Below are 24,722 nucleotides of genomic sequence, written 5' to 3' on the forward strand. Positions count from 1 at the left end.
AGTTCCCACAAGGCAGGTTGATCTGAAAGAGGAAAACTCCCCACATTCTTGACCTGGACATCAATGCTCCAGGACAGTGAAGAGGGGGAAGAGGAAGAAAATTTAACTAAAATGATGGTTTTTAATGGGAACCAGAGATATGGTTACAATTACATAGTCCGACACAAAAAACCCGTGGGTGATCAGGAGTTGGAAGGTTACAAAATAATGAGGGTAACACTGGGTACAGGAAGAAAGCTGCTCCAGAACTTCAGGAGCCAGGCTAATACGGCCTCTCCCTGCGATCCTGTCTGTGCTCACCCCTGCAAGAAAAAGTATCCATTAGGTCTGAGTTACCAACCTCTCTACCCACCCCACCCCAGAAATCCTATCTGCCCCTGCTACCCAACCCCAAGAACTAGCTCATATCTCCCTATAGGTATAGAGAGTACGTGGGAGTCTACAGATTAGCTCCCCCAGATAATCTTCCTTCCCTCCTTCCCTACCCACTATGGTTACAGTCTCAGCTTTCCAACCTAGCCCTCAAAATGAAACCACTGTCCCAAAACCTTGCAATCCCATGACCTCTGTTCAACTGCTCTACTTTCATTTCAATTTAGAGTCTTACTTACCTGGAGTCCATCTTGCCAGGGCCAAAGCCACCTCTGTCCCCACCACCCCGGCCCCCTCGGAAGCCCCCACGGTCCCCGCCTCGGCCTCGGTAGCCGCCCCGATCATAGCCTCCTCTGCCACCACGACGATCGTCTCCATAGTTTCCCCCTAGGAAAAAATAAATATGATATATCCCCGTATCACATCCCCCAAATTCCTCCTACCTTTCCTCTAGCCTCCTTTTGATCCCAACTCCATATCACCAGCTCTGCCTCTTCCTTACCCATATGAGAACCTCCTGGTCCCCCTCCTGGGCCATCTGGTTTAGGGGCCTTACACTGGTTGCATTCATTCCTCCAAGAGAAGTTCATGTTCTCACACGTACTGAGGAAAATAAGACAATTAGTCAGGGCCGGGGGGCGGTAAGACAAGACCTAGAATTACGAACACTCCAGTTACCTTACGGATACGTGAGGAAAATGAGGCCTCGGAAAAGCAAAAGGGCTTGTTTCTCAGGAGTGAGCCAGACAAAAACTGCAGGTTATTGAACCCAGTCCAATATCTTTCCCACTAGAGCTACCTCACCTAGGTGACTCCTGGCCAAGCCTGTCAAAGTGTACCTTTGACATCTCTTAGTCAGAAAACACAAGCTCTACCATAGTACCAAAGGGCACACGTGTAAGAGGGCTGAGAAAAGAATTAAAGAAGTTTCACTCACGGATTAGGACACTTCCAGTCCCCTGCTCGCTGCTGTCCTCCACCGCCACCGCCACCGCTGGGGAATCCTCCTCGGCCACCGCCACCACTGCCACCACCTCCATAGCCTCCACGGCCCATGGGTCCTAGTGTAGACACAAGAATAGGTCTGCTCCGCTTCCAAGTTTGGTTAACCTAACCTTCTCTCCCATGCAAACCCTTACCATCCTCCCTCCCTTCTCTCCCCATCACCTCTTACGCCAGCAGAAGTAGCTCCTCACCTCCTCGCCCTCGGCCTCCACGACCATTGCCACCACCTCGATTGAAGTCTGCTCGCCGAGTAGCAAATGAGACCTTGATAGGATTCCCAGAGAATTCTTTACCTAAAGAAATAAAGGAGGTATAAAGAGACTTTTTATTAAGACCTGTGGGTCCAAAAACACACTTGGTACAATCAAGAGAAGACTCTGCCTTCTTGTAAATGTTTACAATCTCATGAAACCTAAGAAAAAATAAGACCACGCCCAAATAGGAGTGTTGGAAGACTCACAGAAATCCTCAAAACACAGGCCGTTTCCCAAAGCTAGTTACCCTGTCCCCCACCCCTGCCAGCCTCCACATACATACCATCAAACCAGTCAATAGCTGCTTTAGCAGAAGGTGGGTCATCAAATGACACTGTTGCCTCTCCCTTCAGTTTGCCTGTTTCCCTGTCTGTGTACAAATTAATCATGGGCTGTCCTGTTTTCTTATTTGTCTGAAAAAATCAACGTGAGGTAACATCAGTCTTAAAGAAGACAGCACTATCACCACCATACCTTTCTATTTCACGTAACTTGAATTAAAGCCGTCAACTATAACTGTTTCTCACTTCAATATTAAAAGATGAAAGTAAAGATTATAGACTACAAATTCAAAAGTTTTAGACACTCCCTTTTTTATCAATTGTGCCTTTGTGTTAAAATGTGATTCCCTTTAAAAAATGGCAAAGGCTAATGTTCTTTCTTCAACAAATTAAGCAGGCAACCATTAAGACTTTTTTTTTTTCACTAGGGTGTGAAATCCAAAAGCCTGCAGCACTGATAGAAAGCACCCACTCTGCTCCAGAAGTACCTTAATGATACCAATCTGCTTGAAGTAATCGGCTACAGACTCAATTGTAACATTCTCGCCCAGGCCTTGCACGAAGATGGTGTTGTTGTCTGAATTATCCTGTTCTGCTTGTCAAACGCAGAAAGAAACATGAATTTGAAGAGAGGAAACAAGCAAAGGTAAAACAAGTCAGTGACTCTTAATAACCTAACTTTAATACTTGCTATTTCGCTTTCAAAGAAGAAAAATTCTAAAGCAAGCAATATACTTTGGTTTAGGTCGGACAAAAGAAATCCCCATCCCTTCTATTTTATTATCTGAGTACCAATATGCCAGCCACTTCACAAATTTAAATTTAGTTTTACAACTACCCTTTGAAACATGTTGATACTCACTAAGAAACCAGGGCTCAGGAGTTAACTGCCCAACCACACAGTAAGTACACCAGCTGTTTGTCAACGTTAAGACCCCCAAGTTAAGAAACCTATTTTACACTAAAATCCAGTATATAAACATAATTAAAACAAAAAATACACTAAGTGCTTCCCTTTCTGTGTCCTTTTCGTTCAATAATTTGGTTACGATCCCCATTTTTAAAAGCCACTGCTTACTGAACCAGCAGTTCAGGATTATGGTCCACACACAGATGCATCAGCATCTCCTGAAACTTGTTAGCAATGCAAATTCTCGGGCTCCTCCCAGACCTCCTAAATTACTGGGAGAGGAAATCACCACATCAGGTATTTCTGATACATGGCTCATTTATAAATCACTGTTAAGTATAGCTACACCTAAACTCCCTTCCCTACATTTTCCTTCTTCTCTACCCCTGTTCTTCACATCCCTTTAAGTTTCAAAGAACATCCAGGAAAAGTCCTGATACCACTTGAGCCATTCCTTCATGCCACCTCTGGACTTACCAGAGTCATGACGTGATCCTTGGTCCCGAGGGCCTTAAGTGACATGAAAAAAAAACAAAAAACAAAAAAACAAGGAAAGAGGAGCCGTTAGTCAACAGGCTGAGAAAGACAAGGAGAAAAATTCACACCAAATCCAAACTTTTGCAAAATATCAGGTAAGTGCTCACAGCCTCACTCCAAACCCTGTCCTGGGTTGCCTGCCCAGAGAAAAATCCTAGGCAGGCCTGGGGAAGACAGAGGCCCCTTTTCTTAAGATCTGTATGTAACCTGAGTCCCCACAGGGACAACGCCACATTTCAGAAAATGCTGCCTCCCTCAGCTCAGGCTGGGAAATGTCCTCAGCACAGACTGGGAGGGCCAGGAGGGAGACCCCTTGAAGTTAACCAACTCATAGCTTGGCCCTGTTCTCTCACCCCAGAGAGAAATGGGCTCACCACCAGCAATGTGATATGCATCCATACAGTTTCTCCAAACTTTAACACCAAAGACACTTATCCCTTGTAGAACAATTTTTAATTTCATCTTTAGAAACCATTCTTAAAACCATGTTTGTTTTCCCCAAAACCACATGAAAATAAAAATCATACATAACAGCTATTGTATTTTTTAAGCATGTCCCAGGGAACAGACCAGAAATCTTATTTCCATAATGCAGCCTCTATTTTTTTTCCAGAGACCATCTTTGACCGAAGTTTATCTGAATTCATCATAAATAAATATTGTACCCACACTCAATGACACCTAAATCATGAACCCAAGCCTTTGGCTTTAAATGTTGAGACAAATCAAGAAACCTTTTGTTAGTTAACCAAACCAGAAAAGTTCCAGCTTACTGGGAGACTTCTCAAATTTGCCATTTTTCCATGAATTCAGTTTTGTGCTGTTTAAGACCTGGTTATTTCCCATGAGCCACACATACTCCCAACCTTTCTTGGAAGTAGTCCACACCTTCCTTCCCAGAGCTAGTTTCTATTTGCCCATCTGAATTGAGTTTAAATGCGTGTATATAGAATCGCATTGACACCATTCAGTATTTAATATATAAATATATACCAACTTCACCATCCTCAGGGCAGGGCAAAAGTTCACATCCCTCGTCCAGAATTAAAACATTTGGAGATTGTTATACACACACACACACACACACACACACACACACACACACACACACTAACCTCGGACACACTGATCAAAAGGATCCTAAAGCCAAGTCGGCCCCACGTGTTCCAGCACACTCTCCAGCTTCTCATTACGGTGCTCACTAAGTGCCGGGTGTGGCAACACTCCTGTCAGAGGCCTACTTAAACACCTCTTATTTAACCTGGGTCAAACCCAATTGGTACCAGATGCCTGCTGAGTCTTACCCCTGCCTGCCTCCAGGTTAGCACACATCTGGCAGCAGGTGGCATTCTACCCCACCCCTTTCTGGAGGTGGTTCTGGACACTCCAAAACCTTTGACACTTAAAACACGCTAAGACATCTGCAAATGAACAATCAGACAAAGCATTGCTGGGAGTTGGGAATTTTGGAAACTCTGTTCACTTACCACCAAATTTATTGAAGCCACCACGGTCACTTCCGCTGGAGAAGACAAGTTAGAAGAAAGGACATGAAGCTTCCAACGGCTACAAAAGGGCAGTTTTTGATTTTGTTCAACATTCCCCAAACATGGGTAGGTGTTTTGGGAAAATGATAATACAAATGGCTACTAAAATACATTCCCCTTCCTGACCACCCCTTGTCTGACCTTTGAGCATGTCACACACACGTGTGCAATTTCTCAGACACAATTTTTAAGGATTTTGCTTTAAAAGGTTATATATCTATTTCCTCTGGAAAAAAAAAAGACCCATTTTCCTTGGTCGTTCTTCCGACGTAGCAGATGTTTTTTCCTCTTGTCGCGAGTGGATGACAACCCAGTAGTTGGTTTAAAAACCCTACCCCCGATTTACCCAGAAGACATTTCACACCAGGCTGGGGTAGCCCTGAACACATTTTTGTGGTTTTTTGCTTTGAAAGCAGCAAGCAGACCCAACCCTGTTCCATAAAAAGTCAAAACCAAAGGCAATTTCCCCTTAAAGCGAGACAAACTTAGCTAAGCCCTACCCTAACTACTGAGCTGTTTTTGATCTCTCCCCACCCCCGGGGTCACCCCTTCTAACACTGTGAGAAGAGCGGAGTATTTTGCAATGTCACCTTTCATACCTGTGGCACATAAAATGCAGAGCAAGTTAACAGTCACATTAACAGTTGTTTTTCTTTTTAAAGTTTTGCATTAAACACACGCACACAACAGAGTTTTCCTTATTTTGTACGGTTTTTGAGATTGCCCCCACCCACCTCTGAATACTTACCATACACAAACTCTTTAAAAAACCTACTTTTTCCCAAAAAGGAGTAACACACTGACATTCCTCCCCTCTCAAGGGAGACAGAGTAGGGTCCTTCAAATCATATTTACCAACAGATTTGACAAGTGCTTTAACATTAAATCTAAGGTTTTACTTCAACTTCAGCAGGAAGGGGAGGAAAGAAGGTCCAGTTGGACAAGTAACCAGAGGAAGGGGGACAGTGGAGCAAATAGGTGGGATACCACTGCCAAGCGTACTGTATTTTGTCCAAAAGGTCTGCACACTTCAGATAGCCCCATGAACCAAGTCACACACAAAATCATTACTGTCAGTCAAATGAGTGCTCGTGGATTCAAATGACTACAGAATACAGAAAGAGAGAGTAGCCAATTCCTGGAAGCTCAAGTCAGGTTAACCATTTACAACTTCCTCAGAGGACACATGGGAATACAAGTAACAAGTAACAAGTTTCCCTATTACCAGGAGTGGGATCATCGGTTTCCCTTGCAGAGAAAGAAGCCTTTACTTCCATTTTTCTTGCCTAGGATATCAATGACTCCAATCCATATACACCCATGTTTCTTTTTCTTCAGAAATAAAAATGTCAGTACTCAAATCTCTATACAGAGGTGTGGGTAGAAGTTCAGGTTCCCAAGTTCTCACAAAAATAAAATGGGGATGTATGAAGAAGAAACAGTCAATGCTCCTAAATCAAAGCCCCCACAAATCCCTAGAATAAGACTAACCATGCACTAAGGGACTAGGCTTCAAGGGAGATTCATGCAACCCTCCACACTGCTCACTGATGTTACTCCCTGGCTCACAAGACACCTACCCCATGCCGCCTCTGCCTCCACGGCCGCCTCCACGACCTCTGGGTTCATAGCCACCACTGCTGCGGCTGTAACCACCGCCACCGCCCCGGCCACGGCCCCCACGGTCCTGCTGGCCTCCCCCGTAGCCGCCGCCACCACTCTGGTCCTGATTGCCATAACCGCCGCCGCCACTACTACTCATGGAGGACTGATCTTGGCCATAGTTACCTGTCAGGAAAGAAAGGATGCCTTTAAGAAACACAAAACAGACTGTGAGGTGGCACAAAGCAGTTCAACTGCACCAGGTGATAAATGACAAAAAAAATTAAAATGAAGCTAGGAAACAAAAGCGCAACATTTTTAAGAACCTTTTAGGGAACGGGTCGAGCGGGATACAACTCCTTACAAAAAGCAGGTATGAGACAAAGCTGAAGACATCTCACCTCCACCACCCCCTCCACCTCCACTGCTGCTGTTGTACTGGTTCTGCTGCCCATAGCCCTGAGGGGGATTGTAGCTTTGCTGCTGTCCATAGCTTTGCTGCTGTCCACCATAGCCAGACTGCTGGCCATAGCCCCCACTCTGGGGCTGCCCATAGCCGCTGCTCTGAGAACTGCTACCGTAACTAGGGAAAAGGAAAAAACAGAATCATAATGCCAGCATGTCCAAAACCTTCTTTCACTTTCAGTACACCCCATTCTCTGTACCCAACAGAGGCCACCCCCGTTAGTCCTCATGCTCACTCATGCACCCCTAATCTTTCAGTCCTCTCCCCTCTCCCCACAACTCCTTACCTTCCCGAGGCGCTGCTAGGAGCTGGCTGCTGGCCATAGCCAGGGTATGAGGACTGCTGCCCGTAAGACGACTGAGAACTTTGGCTACTGCCATAGCCACCAGTTGAGCCATATCCCTGGGGAGTTGACTGTGTGCCATAGCCTGCTAGAAGAAAAAGAAAAAGGAAGTCACAAAAACTATGATGAAAGAGAAAAGGCAGGGAATGGGTTGAAGAAAACATTATATACCACCTAATGCTACCCATACTTGAAAAGTCAGCCTCTTAGAAGATGCTTGGAAATCTTGCAACTCACAGTCAGAGATTACCCTTCTCTTTTACCTTAAAGCTTAATATTCCAAATTCTACCAACTTCAGAGTTCCAATCTCATCCCACCCACACCAAAGCCAGCCTCCAGGACCACCACTAATCACAGCCCAAGAGATCCCTATTAATTAACAGCATTTCAACCTGCCCATAACGTGTGCAGTACAAATAAGACAACCCCATATTATTTACACTTCAGGACCTCAGGGCAAATTCCACCTCCTGGTGTATCATGTGATATACAGCAGTCGGACTTCAAACATCTTCAAGGAAGCCATTTTCTCCCTTTAAGTATCTAAAAGTTATCTCCCTTTAGGCAATACTCCCACACACACACCCCGCCCTCCCATTTCACTTTCACTCTTAGGGGAAATGGGGAAAAGTGCAACATAAATAGAAAAGTAAATAGTCAAAGAAAATAATAGGAAACAATTACAAACCAATTAAGTATTTTTGTTTGAAAGGACTCAAACGCTGAAGTGCTTTAAGGGTCATAGACTGGTTAAAGCAAACATTTCAGCACTGCTTAGGTTTGAAAAAAGCAACATTCAGAAACAGCAGGAAGAGGTGGGGTGACCCACTAAAAGAGACTCACTGTTCTGGGCCTGTCCGTAAGAACTACCATAGCCGCTCTGGCCATAGCCTGAAGTGTCCGCTGACTGGCCGTAGCCACTGTAACTCTGCTGTCCATAGGGCTGATTGCTCTGCTGGGAATAGCCCTGCCCAGGCTGGGTTGGGTAGGCCCCATAACTGGAGAAAAAGACAAACCGTGCTCTCAGACAAAAACACCTTAGCCACCCTTGCCCTTTACAAACTCTGGAAGCCCAGAAATGACACTCACCTTTGGGTTGCTTGTTGAGTATAGTCTGAAAAACAAAAACACAATTATATTACCTTCAACCATCCCTAAGAGTAGACTACAGCGAAAAGTCTTAACTCAAGCTAGCTTTGGGGCCCCCAGAGAGGAAAGTCAACGAGGCATAAATTCCCACATGAAACCCTAGTTGAGAGGAGCAATCTGGCAGACCGTAGTCAAGTCTTCTTACAATAAAGAAAAGTAAAGAAACAACGAATTTCTACAGAGACCAAGAAGCCTTAAGTACTGGAAAAAGCAAGAGCCTTGGTGAACAGCTCCAATTTTCTGCAACTTCAATCGATGTCAGGAACTGCACAAATTTACACATATTTCCTTCTCACACCCGCTCGAAGACAAAGATATCACCGAAAATCAAGCTAAAGTCACACAGCTGCTTCAGCAGAACAGGTTTTAATTCAAGCCAGAGGCAGAATTGTTCGGAACGTAGCCTCCACTTTCTCAATCCGAAAAACCAGAAAGTCTCCAAAGAGGCCGCTCTTCACCCTTTGCCCAATCTTGGAGACTGGAAACGGAAGCTTTTAATGCAAAGCTAGCTAACCAAGAGAAGAGCGCTCTTTGATCCCAAACAACAGAGATCACCATCAAAGAGCGGTCGCCTCGGGAGGCAAGTCGACTGGTACTCTAGTCCCCAGCCCTGTGGCTCCCCACGAGTGCGTTTTCTTATCTCCTCCTTGCCTGCCTCGGGACTGTGGGCGGACTCGGCGAACCGAAGAAAGAGAAAGCGCTTTTAAAACGCCACATGTTAGACGCACTGGCCAGATCCACTCGTCTCGCCGGTACAGGAAACGAGGCGCTTCCTCCCGCAGAAAAGAGCAAAAGGACCGGGAGAAGGTGTGGCCTCGGGCGGCCGTTCCTTTCAGTAACCACCTCCGAGAGAGGAAATTTAGGCGGGAAAAGCCTCGGGCCGGGTCCCCAAGTCCGTTGGACCACCCCCAGCCGTTAAGCTGGCCCAAGCCTCCGCCCCCGCCCGCGTGGCAAGCGAGGCGGGAACGAGGCGGTCCCGCCCCTTCCCGAGGGACCCCGGGGGCAAGGCCCAAACCGGACGCGCGCCGCGGAGCCTCCAGCGAAGGGTCTCGCGACAAAAAGCAGGGCCGACACGAGGCGGGAGGGGGGGTTCGCGCCGCCAGAAAGGGGGGAGGGGCCAGCAGAGCGCGTGCGCGCTCCGAATGCCCGGATGCAGCACTGCGACAAAGCGGGCCCGAGCGCGAGGCTTGGAATGAGAAGGAGAAAAGGCTACAGGGACCGGGCATTTCCATCCATGCCTCACGTTTCCAATCACCAAGAAGTGTCCCTCCCAACCCTCACCTCAAGGAAAGGGGCTGCGAAGGGAAGACCTCCCGCCCCGCGCCAGGCGCCAGAGGAGCGAAACAAGATGGCGACATCGGCCTCCCCCTTCCACCCCTCTCCGCTGCTTCCCGCCAGTGCTGCGAGAAGACCCTACACGCGATCGTCGCCCAGGTCCCACCGAAAAACAAAAGCCCGACTGGAAGGTAACAAGGCCCGGGGCCGGCGCGCCACCGCCGCCTCGCGCCCTTACATACCGTTTGAGGCCATGTCCGCGCACGCGCGCACAGGCCGACAATCAGCAAGATTCCAACACCACAGCACCGACGCCTCGAGGACTGAGCAGCCCCGCCTCCTGGGTCGAGGTTTATGTACGCCTCCCCGCCTACGCATGCCGGGGGAACGCACCAACTGCGTAAAGGAAAGGGGGAATCGTGGCCGACTCCTGCAACTCTTCAGGGAGTATAGAGGACCCTAGCAGGCAGAAAGGAAGCGTATTAACTAAGAACCTTGCAAATAATACATATAATCCTCTGTTTTTCTGACAAAGAAGTTATATTTGCTTTTCAGGACTAAGCCCACGTTTCACCCTCACCCCTATGATGGCATAATGGTACAGCCCGATTACCCTCTGGGGGCGGGGCGAGGGGCCCAGGGCGGTTGCGGGCGGAACTGTAGTCAAAGCCGGGAGCCGAGGGGCGGGAACCGAAATTCCTCAGGCTGGCCCCTTTCACTGGGCCTCACTTTCGCTCAGGATGGAGAGCTCCTGCGCTCCATTCCCCTTATACTGCATCAAATGCATCCTCCCTCCGGCGCCAGCCTCCCTCTCCGGCTCTAGTGTTCCTCCACCGACAACACACACCGACCCTCTCCCTGCGTCTAGGTATTCACTCATCGTCTTTCAGGCTTGCGTCTGCTGAAGTCCTTATCAGGGTTTGTAGATTGTGACGCTTGCCATGAAAGAAAGCATGGAGTTTATCCCGGAACCTTGGGTCACAGTCTGGTCAAGCACTGATCGCCCACCCACACCCTCACGGCTTGGCCCGCGAGTAGCTTGGCTTGACTAGCTCTTGGACTGGAAAGCCCAAACCCTCCGGATCTCAAAGAGCACTGAGATTAGATCAGGGATTTCCCAGCCTTTTTACTGATAAAGGGCTACTCTTTATTCTCCTGAAACCCTACCGAGGAACCAATGTGGAGATCCAATAATAACTGATATTTGTATAGAGCTGAAGTGATTTCAAAATGCACAATTAATTGCTTTCCCATTACAGTCTTATGAAGAAGGTAAAGCTATCTCCATTTTACAGGTAAGAAAAATGAGAATCAGGCTGAGTGCAATCCATGATTATAGAACAGCTAAGGGTCACGGGTCCTGATTTGAATCCAGGTCTGTGTGGCTGCAAAACACTCCTTATGTTGGTTATGCGAACACTTTGAAGTGTTCTGAAGCCTTTTCACTCCCTATAAGAGCAAGGACAAAAAGCGAAATTTAAATTAACTTGCAGCTTGCACTCTAATCAGCCTTGCCTAGAGAAGGAAATTTGAAAGTATTGAATAAAACAAGACAAAGGAGGTTATTCCTGGTACATGTGCCATGCGGATTTTCCTTCCCAGCTTACCTGTGATGTGGGTTCCAGAACTTCCTTTGTAGGTTAGACACGTTTTCCTAGAGAAATAATTGTGGACTATGCCCACAAACTTCTACTGAATTCCTGACTTAGGCCCTAATGGCCCTTGAACACCCTGTCACCCACCCCACCCCCACTGGGAGGGCATTGTGACACTTGAGTGAGGGCAAACAGAGGGAAGTCCATCACTCATTCATTCATTGATTCTACAAATATTTATTAAGTACCTACAGTGTTCCAGGGACTGTCCAGGGTACTGAGGATGCATTAGTGTACAAAATAGATAAAGCAATTTAATAACAAATCTAACATATAATAATAATAATATTTATATATAACATATTTATAATAACATAACACTTTGATAAGGCTTACTAAGTTTCAGGCAGTGTTCTGAGTGCTGTAAGTATAGCTTGTTTAATCTTACTCTTCACAATAAAATGTTGACATGAGAATTACATTTTACAGATGAACAAAAAGGCATTGAAAGATAAAAAGCTGTGCCCAGGGCTACACAGAAAGTGGCAAAGCCAGGTTCCCAACCCAGGCAGCCTGGCTCAGAGTTAACCCCCGTGCTTCAGCAAACGTCGCTTGAGCGCTGCATAATATGTACCAAGCCTGGGGCAGACCTAGAGAGAAGAGGATAAAAAAATCCAGTCCCTGAGCCACAAGACCTTATAGCCAGTGGGCAAGATGTGGGTGAGACCCACAAACCCCACAAACCCCAAAGTGTATTTGAATCAAATGTGGTAAGTGCTGTAACATGGAATCAAGGACTGTGGAAACTCTTCTGGGAGAGCAAGTCATCCATCAGGTAGACAACCACAGAAGAGGAAAAAGAGGTGGTGACATTGAAGCCAGGCCTTACAGGATAAGTAGGAGTTCACCAAGCAGCAGAGGATATGGTGTAACAGGCAGATGGTATGGCAAAGTCAAAGGCGTGGGTGGGGAAGGGCACTCATGCAGCAGCGTGGCAGGGAGTAATAGGCTCAGACTGTGACTTGTGAAAGGCTACCTCAAGTGACTGTTTCTCCAGGCTTATCTCTCTCAGTGAACCTCTCCTGACTCACGAAACACGGGGGCCTCTCACTCCTTAAAAGTCTCCTTACTTGGCATCCCTGCTCCGGGCCCTCCCCCCTTTCCCACTGTCCATTTAGCTCCTTCCCTGCATTCTCCTCCTCTGCTCGCCCTGCAGATAGCAGTGCTCTCCAGAGTTCTGTCTTCAGCCTCCTTTGCTTCTTCCTCGAGACTCAAAAGCCCCAACTGCAGCCTGGTGTGAAACGCAGCCCGCAGACAGGTTGTCTGTAGCCTACATGTTGGTTTTAATTTTTTAACCATTTGCCAACACTAAAAATAGAGAAAAATCCAAACTTCTGGCTTTTCTTGAAAACTGGAGGCTCTGGCCATCCAAGGCCCACTTTCCCACAGGGCAAGGGTCAGCTGGGACAAGAAGCTGCTGGGGCATGTGCTTGCAACTGACCAGAGTCTCCATTACTTCCTAGTATTCCTGACATGGAAGCCAGAGTCAATCGCCATTTACATCAGGTGTTTAACGTAGTTGTTCTTAGAGTGGAATTAAAAGCAAGGGAAAATGTTTCTTCCCTTCAAACGTAAGAAACCAAAGCACGTCCTGGTTTTCAGGCCTCTACCTGGCCCTTGGAGGCAGTTGAGTTTGTGATTAGTTCCAGATGAGAGGTTCTTAACCTCTTTTTGTGCCAGAGTCTAGTGAATTCTGTGGATCCCTTCTTAGAATATTTTTAAATGCATAAAACAAACATTGTAAGAATACAAAGGAAACCAATTAAATGAAAATAGAGTTATCAAAATATTTCTTAAAAACATCTTCATGATCAAATATACAGACCTGATAGCATAATATCTGAATTTTGAAGTAGAACGGAATGTAAAAAATGTTTTAAGATACCTGCAACAGCTGCAGTGTGATATGAAAATTTCTGAGATTTCTGTTGGTGTCAAAGACCCAGACACTGCTGTGGTTTGTTGCCTATAGATAGCCGATTGAGAAAAATGCTAAGTGTCAATTGGAGGTTAGTAAAAATTTAAATGTACTCTTTTCTGTCCAAATCTGTGACCCCCCTGATGCTATTCTCAGACCCCTAGCAAAGACTCCAAGTTAAAAATTGGCTCTGGAGAATCTCATCCACATCATGCCTTCAGCTCCCCGATGTGTAGGTCCAGCCATGATGCTCCTGAGTTCCACACCTGTCTCTTGATCATCTCCAGCCCAATTTTGTCCAGCAGATGCATCACGCAGGATTGGAGGCAGCAGTCATTTGTGGTACATTCAGCTGTTCTGGCCAGCATAGCAGCCCAAGCCTTTGGTCCTTCAGGGGTAGCTCTTGTGCAGGTTATAACATCCTTAGTATCACTAATGTCAATGGCATGAGGCAACAGCACTGGAATTTCCACTAGAAATTTTCTGTGGTGGTGTTGGACCCTCAGCCTGGTATCTATTACTGGCTGGGAAGCATCCAAACTTGACTCTTAACCTTCTCAAAAACTTAGTCACCACTTTATAATCCCTTTCTGCTTAAACTAAAATAGATTATACCATCTGCAACTGAGAACTCCAATTTATACCATTGTCAATGCAGCACTGTCTATATATCAAAATATTAGAAACCACCTAAGTGCCTATCAATAGGGGATCTGGTTAACTGAGTTATTATACAGCAAAATTTCTCGGTCTCGGCACTATTGACATTTTAGGCCAGGTAATTCTTTGCTGTGGGGGACTGTTCTGTGTATTATAGGATATTTAGCAGCATTCCTGGCCTCTACCCATATTGGATGTTTGTAACCACCCCCAGTTGTAATAACCAAAGTTGTCTCCTGGCTGGAGGGGGAGGGGGTACAGAGTCACCCAAGATTGAGAACCACTGTGATACGGCTATACCATGAGATTAAGAAAATTAGATAGATCTAAGTGTACAGACACCATGAGATTTTTTTTTAATAAGGTGGATCTAAATGCACAGATATAAAGACTATCTAATCTCTATTATTAATGGGAGGAAAGAGCAAGGTACTGGACAATATGTGTGTAATATGCTATTATTTAGGTTTTAAAGTGAGGGGGGAGAGTTACTTTATATATATATATATATATGTGTTTTTTTATGCATACAATATCTCTAGAAGAGAAAAAAACTAGTAACAGTGGTTATTTCTGGGGAAGGAGTCTGAGAAACTTGGGATTGAGTGTATGAAGGAAACTCACTTTTCCCTGTATCCTCCTTTATATTTGAATTTTTTACCATGAATGTATATTGACCAAAAAGAAATTGACTCTTACAGAGTGCCATAGCAGTAAGTGGTAAGAGGATGTTGTAGGGTGGGACCAAAGAAGCTTGATTAGTTTTGCAGTGAGCAGTGGAATGGATCAGCCTTCCCTATAATAGATGTGATGACTTTGCAGCTGGGAGTCTACCAGACAAACAAGGCATCTGTCAGCCCAAGAATGGCGTGAACTGAGGAAGGAGGAGGAGCCAGCTTGACCGAGAGCCTGTCCTCCAGACACTGTGGCTGGGTCCCTGCCTACAGGCCTCATGGGGAAGAGCAGGCAACATCCCTCTTCTCAGGAACTTTGACAGGGATGGAGTGGGGCTTTGGGCCAGACCTGGGCACTTGGCCTGCAGTGTGTCTTTGTGTGACTTGGGAAGGCATCCCTTCCTCCAGGCCAATACGGCCCAAGCAGGGCCCAAGGCTTAGCGAATAGAGCAGGAGCTGAATTTCACTCAGCCCCAATTTGCCTCTTGGAGACGAGTTTTCTGCGGGACAAAACCCATAGCAACCTAAGCAGAGGCCCTGAGGTGTAAGACAACTCTGCTACTTCCTATAAGTCAAAATAAGAATAAAAGAAAGCGACCTTGTAGGTCTAAGGTGAATATCAAACGATATTTCCATCTGCAAATCACCTGTAACTGGGCCTGGAACATAACTGCATGAATAAATGTCCTTTTCTCTCTCACCCGTCCTTCAAGATGCACAGCTTCAAGTAAGAAATAATTGCTTTATTATTTCCTTGGGCAGCGCCCAGGACAGGAAGTGCCGCTGGCTGTGGGGGCTGGTAGTTAACTCAGTTTCTGTGTCTTTGTGGGAAGTTGTCATGATAAACAGAACTGGGAAAGTAAATACTGGGCAGCTCACTGGGCTGTGCTAAGAGAAAACCTGCTTGGACCGGCTAAAAAAGGACCACACAGTTCACTGGGTCTGAGCAAAATGGCAGAAAGCCTCCTGGGAAGCAGAGCCAGGAGACAGAAAGGACACAGGGCGAGGAATTTGGTGTTTATGGTGACACCAAAGGGCACAACTGTCCTGTCAAAATGGCACATCCATTTCCAAATGGGTTAGAGGTCCCAGGGGAACAAACTGGCCAGCCCCAAATACTGGTACCCGGTTCATGAAAATGAAACATGAAAGGCTCTGGTGGCATTTCCGCATCATTGCCTGTCAGTGAGGGTCTCTCGCTCTACAGACAAAGGAAAAAGGAGGAGGGCTGAGAAAAGGTAGCAATACAGGGGCTTCCTGAGAAATAAGCAAAAAATCTGAAAAAACTTTATGCTTGAGTTGTTTATGCAAAGACCTGAACATTCCAAATATATTTTGTTCAAATCATTTGCATATTTCGACAGGAAGATACAAGTAAAAGTTCTCCTTGCTTTCTTTGTGGGGCGCCTAAAATGAAAACTACACATATAAAAAATTGCTTCTAATGAATGTCCAAAGGAACTATCTAGAGCCTTAAGATCCACTTACGTAGTTTTAATTTTTCTAGGCCACATTTTAAGAAGTAAAGCGAATCAGTGAGATATTTTACACTATTATTTTTTCAAGCTATGTCTTCAGATCTAGTGGGTCAACAAGATGAGCCTAGCCAAACTGCAATGAATTCTGTTTTCAACCAAAACAGGTTTTGACGGCTTTTTTTCTTTTTAAGAATTTTGCCCTAAGGCTCCTGCCTCTTAGCTGATTAGAAACCAGAGAACTTAGCAGCTCCTCTTTTTTTTTTTTTTTTTTTTTTCTGGCTGCGTTGGGTCTTCGTTGCTGCACGCAGGCTTTCTGTAGTTGCAGCGAGCAGGGGCTACTCTTCTTTGTGGTGCACGGGCTTCTCATTGTGGTGGCTTCTCTTGTTGCGGAGCACGGGCTCTAGGCGTGCAGGCTTCAGTAGTTGTGGTGCGTGGGCTCAGTAGTTGTGGCACACGGGCTTAGTTGCTCTGCAGCATGTGAGATCTTCCCAGACCAGGGCTCAAGTCCGTGTCACCTGCGTTGGCAGACGGATTCTTAACCACTGCACCACCAGGGAAGTCCCGCAACTCCTTTCTTTAGTGAAAGCTTCATATGAAACAACTTAGGAAAGTGTTGCTTAAAAAAAAAAAAAAAAGTGTGAAAAATATGGCATAGTAAAACTGAGAGATTTGCTTCTCATTTCAGGGGTTTTCTTTTTTTATTTATTTATTATTTTAATTTATTTATTTTTGACTGTGTTGGGTCTTCGTTGCTGTGCGTGGGTTTTCTCTAGTTGTGTTGAGTGGGGGCTACTCTTTGTTGCGGTGCGCAGGCTTCTAAATGTGGTGGCTTCTCTTGTCGCGGAGCCCGGGCTCTAGGCACACGGGCTTCAGTAGTTGCAGCACGCAGGCTCAGTAGTTGTGGCTCGCAGGCTCTAGAGCACAGGCTCAGTCTTTGTGGTGCACGGGCTTAGTTGCTCCACGGCATGTGGGATCTTCCCAGACCAGGGCTCGAACCCATGTCCCCTGCATTGGCAGGCGGATTCTTAACCACTGCACCAGAAGGGAAGTCCTCAGGGGTTTTTTTACCTGATGGTTCTTACTGAAATAAGAAGACATTATGGGTAAATTTGGCTTTAGTAATTTTTAGGTGGAGATGTATTTCTTCTCTGCAGTAGACGAAACACATCGTTCCGTCATCCAGAAACCTAACCACCATTGAGTGTAAAATTGGAGATACAGGCATAGTTTATTATTGCCCACAGGGAAAAATAATGTAGCTGTGCTCAACGTAATTGTTATCTGCTACTTTTTCTATGACAACAGGAAAAACCCTCTGAACCAGTACCAAAATTGTGTGGAAATTTGCTGATAATCATATCAAAATGTATCTAATTATAGTGGAGTTATGAGGTGGTAATTCACCAGGGCTTGTCTATTTCAGAACTTCCTTTTACTGCTGCAAGACAGCAAGTAGTATTTGCAATGATGGTTCAAATAAACTCTCTGGGTGAGAGTTTTTCTGTGTCATCTTGAATTCATTTATAGAACTCTTATTCAGCAGTGTTATCTAAAGAACGTAATAAGCATTTGAATATACTCAAGTACCACAGAGTAATTGGAATTTATCAGGAAAACCTCAGGATGATCTAGGATACCCTTGTTCCAGCTTTAGCCTAAGTTTTTAATTACAGTTGTCCCTTGAACAACACAGGTTTGAACTGCAGGTGCACTTACAAGCAGTTTTTTGTTTTTGTCTTTTTTCCAATAAAAACATACTGTAGTTCTACACGATCTGCGGTTGGTTGAATCGTCAGGCTTTGGAACCATGGATATGGAGAGACCTTGTATACAGAGGAACCACGTGTACAGAGAGCCGACCATAAATTACAAGTGGAAGGTCAGCGCCCCTAACCCTGCCGTGATGTTCAAGGGTCAACTGGATTACAAAAAGCAAATAGTTGTGCAGGACCTACTTTAACTAGTAGTTCTCAATAATTCAGACTTCTACTTTAGCCTCTAAAATTTCTAAGGAATAGACCTTTAATTTTTAATCTCTGTTCCCTGGAAACACTATATCTTTCAAAAAGAGGCCGGAGGGGAACCTCCCTGGCGGTCCAGTGGTTAAGACTTCTTGCTTCCACTGCAGGGGGCGTGGGTTTGATCCCTGGTTGGGGAACTAAGATCCCGCAAGCCATGCTGTGTGGCCAAAAAGAAAAAAAAAGCCAGTGTACAAATGAGCACAGACCTAAAGATAAAACATGTTCTGGGCTTCCCTGGTGGCGCAGTGGTTGAGAGTCCGCCTGCCGATGCAAGGGACACGGGTTCATGCCCCGGTCCGGGAGGATCGCACATGCCGCGGAGCAGCTGGACCCGTGAGCCATGGCCGCTGAGCCTGCGCGTCCGGAGCCTGTGCTCCGCAATGGGAGAGGCCACAACAGTGAGAGGCCCGCGTACCGCAAAAAAATAAAAATAAAAAAAACATGTTCTGATGTTGAAAAGTGTGGGAAAACTGGAGAATCATTACATAGAAATGGTAAAATAAAACACAATGAGGGGGCTTCCCTGGTGGCACAGTGGTTAAGAATCCGCCTGCCGATGCAGGAGACACGGGTTCGAGCCCTGGTCCAGGAAGATCCCACATGCCGCGGAACAACTAAGCCTGTGCGCCACAACTACTGAGCCTGCGCTCTGGAGACTTTCAGCCACAGCTACTGAAGCCCACGCACCTGGAGCCCCTGCTCCACACACCACAATGAAGAGTAGCCCCCTCTCACCACAACTAGAGAAAGCCCGCGCGCAGCAATGAAGACCCAACACAGCCAATAATTAATTAATTAATTTAAAAAATTTTTTTAAATACCCACAATGAGGGACTTCCCTCGTGATTCAGTGGTTAAGAATCCGGCAACTAAGACCCCCCTTGCCATGGGACAACTAAACCCGAGTGCCACAACTAGAGAGAAGCCAGCAATGAAGACCCAGTGCAGCCAAAAAAAAACCCAAAAAACAAACAAACAAAAAATGATGTAAGTACCCCCCAGCAACACAGGGAAAGAAATGACAAGGAACTTCCTGTAGCAGGAGAGCCTGTGATTTTATAAATGGGATAATATAAAAATAGATTCCAACAGCAGGAACTCCAGTTGGCATGCTGAGGGACCTTATGGCCGTAAGTGTCTGATGAGCTGGCTAGGAGCACCGTTGGAACCTGCATAAGGAGCCGAAAGGGAACAGCAGAGCAGAACCAGCACACTGCTTTAACAGCCTGCTGGCCATCTCCTCTGAAAATTATATCAGTATTCTTGAAGATAGATGGGCAAGGATACATCCCTATGAATGAAAGCTAAAGCTCTGCATAGCACTATCATTTAAATGTATACTTTGTGTAATAATACATGTCATAAAACAAATATTTGGGGGAAATGTGTATAGGTATGAAAACAAAGAAAGGGAGAAGAAAGGAACCCCCAAAAGCTTTTCTTTATGTAGGTTATATCTATCTATATTTACTATACTGAAAATTAAAACTGATAAATTTTTAAAACACAAGAACACATTTCGTTAGCCATCGGAGTGATAGCATCATCACATGTTACGTAGTCTCTGGAAAACTCCAGAGTGAAAAAGCAAATAACATTTTAGTATTATCATAAAAATAGTTTTGATCTTGCAGACCCTCCGAAAGGGTTTGGGAGCCCACAGAGGTCCCCAGACCTCACTTTGAGAACTGCTGTGCTAAATTACCATGCTGTGGTAATAACCCCAGTATCTCAGGAGCTTAACACACATAGGTTTATGTCTTGCTTCATGTCCACTGAGGGCTGACTGAGGGCTCTGCTCTACATCATTCTCATTCTGGGGCCAGGCTGAAACATTGCTCATTACTGGGGCAAGGGGAAAAAGCCAGTGCTAGAAGGTCCCAGCACTAAAATTCTGGCCTGGTAGTTGCACATGTGTTGGAGGAGGTTATGGAGAGGAAATGACCACCAGCTGACGTCAGAAAGCTGGACCCAGTCTTTTGGAGGCTCCTCACCCACACCCACCCCCGTCCTTGGAATGTACTCTCTGCCCATTGTTCCCACAGTGGGAGCTATTACAAGGAGGCAGCCTTGAGAGAGTATGGTATTGCTGAGACCAACTGGACAGTATATATGACTAAACCCAGTTAAGGCCTCTATATAAACTTGTAAGATACTGGCTGGCAGGTGTGGAGATCTACTCATCTGTGGCTGCCTAAGACAAGCCTCCTATGTAAGTTCCCTTGCTTATTACACCTGCCATCTACCAATCTGGAGTCTGGAGTGGTCTGCTTCTTTCTTTGACCTCTCTTTGCCCTTTGTTTATGGGGCCAGTTGGTGAACCAACACCATGGCATTTCCACTCAGAGCTTATTGGCCAGAACTAGTCACATGACCCTAGGGGGGCAGGAAGTACAATCCTGCCATGGGAAGATGATCCTTTCTCCTTGAAGAGATTTTTCTTTTTCTTTCTTTTTTTTTTTTTTTGGCCACACAGCAGGGCATGCAGGATCTTAGTTCCCTGATCAGAGATCAAACCCATGCCCCCTACAGTGGAAGCACAGAGTCTTAACCACTGGGGCCTCCAGGGAAGTCCCTGGAACTTTTCTTTTAAATAGTGGAAGAAAGTCTTTTACAGAAGCTCCAGCAGAGTTTCCCTGGGTCAGAACTGAACCAATCACTGGTGAAGAGGAGCAGTGTTGCCCCCAAGTGGCTGACACCCATCCTCATGCACCCGCTGGGCAGGAGGTAGGGGTCCTACATCCGTGGACATATTGCTGCCCACCCAATGGCTGAACAAAATTGGGATCCAGGTAGCAAGAAAGAAGGAGAGGAATGGCTGTGACAGTCTTCCCCTCTCATTTTTGTTTTGGTCTGCTCTCCCACTAGCATCACGAATAGTGTATTGAGACAGGCAGGAAATATACTTAGGGTGTATCTCTTAAAAAGGAAGATTTCCATCTACAGTAACACTTGCCTAAGAGAATATTGTATTTCATCTCAACCAGCTGAAACTAATAAACAGGTGTGGCTTCAGACTGACCTTGTATGCCAGACCCTCTGATTGGACCTAACTGAAGACTCTTTCCCTACCAATGAGCAATGGGACTTGTTTTAACCAATTGGGTCTGGTGCCCTCTGTAGAAAACTATGACAAATACCAATCCGTTGGAGAGCAGGGCCAGTCAGGGTCACCAACAGACCACCATCCCTACTAACACCCTGATGGGCCCAGCTTGAATCAATTCTCCTAGACTAAGAACCGGTCAGGGAGGTGAGGTTGTGTCTTTCAAAACGGCTGATAGGATGAGATTGAAAAAAGCAGTCAGGAACCTGTGTCCGCAGGCATTTTGGGCCATACTGAGGAGTCTGGTTTTATTATAAGAGACTTGAGTAGCCACGGAAGACTTTTAAGCAGGGGAAAACATTTTTTTAATTTGAGTTAATATCAGCTAAGGCCCCACTCCTGTGGATCAGGGGAGCAGATAGGAGGAAGTGCTACTGGAAGCTGAACAAACAATATAGAACAGCAGGTATACAACAGGATTTTCTGCAATGATGGAAATGTTCTGTATCTGTCCTGTCCAGTGTGGCAGACGCTAACCCCATGTGGCTATGGAGGCTTTGAAATGTGGTTAGTGCAACTAAAGAACTGAATTTTAAATTCTATTTAATTTTAATGCATTTTAATATTAATAGCCACATGTAGTTAATGACCTTTGTATATCTTTCCTTCTGTTCAAAAGTTCACTTTATGCCACTCACTTCTACGAAAGACCTACATTAGTACCTGTCTTTGTTAACTGAAAGATATACAAAGAGGGTTTCTGCTTTTACAAAAAAGAAGTGAAAATAGTGTTCAGTGTTTGCTGTGAGCAAGCTATGTCCACCCCAAGTAGCGGGAGTGGCACCGCCAAGCTCCTTCCTTGGGAACTACACTCAACATTTCAACATCAAGCTCCCTTAGCTTTGAACTACGTCTGGGAGCATCTGTGCTTTCTCTGGATTTATTTTGTGCAACCGTTAGCAAGATGTATTCTGAAGTAATTGCTTCTTTGCTTTACGCCATTTTGGCTTACGAAAAGTTTCATAAGAATGCTCTGCTTTCAGAGAGCAGGGTGTTGACCTAAAACAAATAGACTGCCAGATATTTCTCCAGCAAAGATGAATTTATTCAGGATCAGTAGAGAATTGTAATTCAGAGTCTGCAACCATGGCAAGCCACATGCAAGTCCCCACATAGCAAAAGAAGGAGAACTCTTTTATAGAGGGGAAAAAGAAGGTGGGAAGGCTATAATAAACAAAGAGTATATGGCTTTTCATTGGCTGAGTCCTTGCCAGGAAAGAAGAGGAATTTTCTTCTTCCTGTTAGACTCTACTATGGTCCCAGGGTATGGTGCTTCCCCTCTGGTCTTCCAACTCTATTTAATTGAGGCTTCTCTTTATTAAGTTTTTTTTTTTTTACAGATCCTCCTTTTGATCCAGTTGTTTCTCTGAATGCATCGCTGATCAAGAGTCAGGTTTTCTAGTTTCAGCAGCTTTTTGTCCCACAACACCAGGAAGGACCTTTCCTGGTTATAGTGTCTCTTTTCAGAGGGAATATACACAGATTGGAAACCTGTTGAGGTCACATCTGGGTAACAAGGAGGGAAAGGAGGGAGAACTCTCAGGCACTTTCAATCTCAAGTCCACCTGTCGTCAAGATCATAGATATTGGAGATCATCTGAAACATTATGTCGTCGTCAACAGTTTGGTGACAAACATACAACAGGCCTGGTCTGGATATCTTGGGAAAGCTGTCTTATCAGATGTTGTCTCTTTCAGTTCTAGGAACTCTTTACTTTCAGGACACCAGAAAATGTGCAGGTCCAGTCAGGGTTCAGTGCTTCCTTTAGGTGTGTCACATGAACCCAAGGGTCTATGCCTTGGAGTTTGACAACCCAAGGGCTGGTTAGCAGAACCTGATAGGGGCCTCTCCAGTGAGGTTGAAGAGAGTTCTTCTGAAGGTGTCTTTTCCAAAAGACTAAATCTCCAGGTTGCAAGATGTCATGTTTAAGGTCTTCATCTCCCAAGGGCACAATGTGAAAAGATTGCTCTACCAAAGCATGATTATTATTATTTCTTTAAATGCTTTTCTCTTTTTTTTTCTTTCTCTTTATTTCTTTCTTTTTTGGCTGCATTGGGTCTTCGTTGTTGCATGGGCTTTCTCTAGTTGCTGAGAGCAAGGGCTACTCTTCGTTATGGTGCGCGGGCTTCTCATTGTGGTGTCTTCTCTTGTTGTGGAGCACGGGCTCTAGGCGCGCGGGCTTCAGTGGTTATGGCACTCGGGTTCAGTAGTTGTGACTCACGGGCTCTAGAGCACAGGCTCAGCAGTTGTGGCACACGGGTTTAGTTGCTCCGCAGCATGTGGGATCTTCCTGGACCAAGGCTCGAACCTGTGTCCCCTGCATTGGCAGGCAGATTCTTAACCAGTGTGCCACCAGGGAAGTCCAGAATGACTATTTTTAATACAAGCAATTATGCCTTTGAAATATTGGAGTATCTCTGCTTTTATCAGTTGTGGGTCAAAAGAATCAAGAGACAAGTGCATTGGATGACCTGTTACTATCTCAAAGGATAAGTTTCATGGGTTCCAAAAATGGGTGGATCTGAGATTTAGAAAGACCAACAGCAGTGCTTTATGACCAAGGTATTTGGAGGGTCTCTATAAACTTTGCCAATTGAGTCTTAATAATGCCATTAATGTGTTCAAGTAAACAAGAGTATCGAGGGAATTCCCTGTCAGTCAGTCCAGTGGTTAGGACTCCATGCTTTCACTGCCAAAGGCCACCCGTGGGTTCAATCCCTGGTCGAGGGTGGCATGTACAGTGAAAGTTTTGTAAAACGGGCCAAACAGCACAGACTTGTTGAAGTATGTGGCAAGTAAAATGGGTTCCTTTATCACTATGAAACACAAAAGGAGTTCCCCAAGTAGGGGTAGTTTTTTCTAAAAGGATTTTAGCCACAGAAGAGGCAGTAACCTATCAACAAGGGAAGGCTTTAGTCCAGTGTGAAAACATGTAGACCATAACTAAAACATTTATACCCATAAGATGGAGGAAGTTGTATGAAATCCATTTACCAGATTTCAAATGGTCCATTAGGTAGTTTAAAATGTCCAGGAGCAGTACGAACAGGCTTCCCTGGGTTATACTTCAGACAAGTGGGACAAGTGAGGTAGGCACTTTTTGTGGTGTTGTTCATGTTTCCTCACCAATATTGATTCATGAATGCTATTATTTTATTAGTGGATCAATGGTTTAATGCATGTACAGTGGTGAAAAGTGGGAATTTTAGAGTCTCCAGTAGGACTGGGTTGTTATTTGACCCAAATCGGAGCCTTCTCTTTTTATCAAACCAAGAGTTGTTGAATTTCCAAACTTGTTTTTCCTTTTCTGAGGCCAATTGTTGGGGTTCTCTAGCCAGTTTTTCTAATTTATCCTTTGGGGGAAATATTCCTTTGGACCATGACAGAGGTTTGGCTGCTCTTGGTCCCATTAAGGACAGCATTCTTGTGGAAATATCAGCAAAGAGATTTTCCTTAGCTTCTAAAGA

General features: G+C 45.3%; 1 protein-coding gene across 3 annotated transcripts; it reads right to left on the reverse strand.

Annotated features, from left to right (window-relative positions):
- Nucleotides 1-101: 101 nt before the first annotated feature.
- FUS (FUS DNA/RNA binding protein) lies at nucleotides 102-10,091 on the reverse strand. 3 transcript variants are annotated; one of them, XM_022588219.3, is made up of 15 exons: nucleotides 9,985-10,091; nucleotides 8,408-8,432; nucleotides 8,162-8,316; nucleotides 7,261-7,402; nucleotides 6,910-7,091; nucleotides 6,487-6,694; nucleotides 4,847-4,881; nucleotides 3,300-3,332; nucleotides 2,401-2,504; nucleotides 1,915-2,044; nucleotides 1,569-1,670; nucleotides 1,310-1,433; nucleotides 875-975; nucleotides 612-759; nucleotides 102-302 (listed from the first exon to the last, which is right to left on the reverse strand). In XM_022588219.3, the coding sequence occupies exons 1-15, from the start codon at nucleotides 9,995-9,997 to the stop codon at nucleotides 263-265; spliced, it is 1,542 nt and encodes a 513-aa protein (XP_022443927.1). In that variant the 5' UTR covers nucleotides 9,998-10,091; the 3' UTR covers nucleotides 102-262. The 3 variants fall into 3 exon arrangements, with proteins under 3 accessions (XP_022443927.1, XP_022443925.1, XP_089751988.1); XM_022588217.3 differs by having other exon boundaries at nucleotides 7,261-7,405; XM_089895862.1 differs by lacking the exons at nucleotides 4,847-4,881; nucleotides 6,487-6,694 and having other exon boundaries at nucleotides 7,261-7,405.
- Between the last annotated feature and the right edge of the window lie 14,631 nt (nucleotides 10,092-24,722).

This window comes from Delphinapterus leucas, chromosome 15 (assembly GCF_059928025.1).
Source record: "Delphinapterus leucas isolate spDelLeu-1000000601 "Yukka" chromosome 15, BTC_Dleu_Yukka2, whole genome shotgun sequence".
Taxonomy (NCBI): domain Eukaryota; kingdom Metazoa; phylum Chordata; class Mammalia; order Artiodactyla; family Monodontidae; genus Delphinapterus; species Delphinapterus leucas.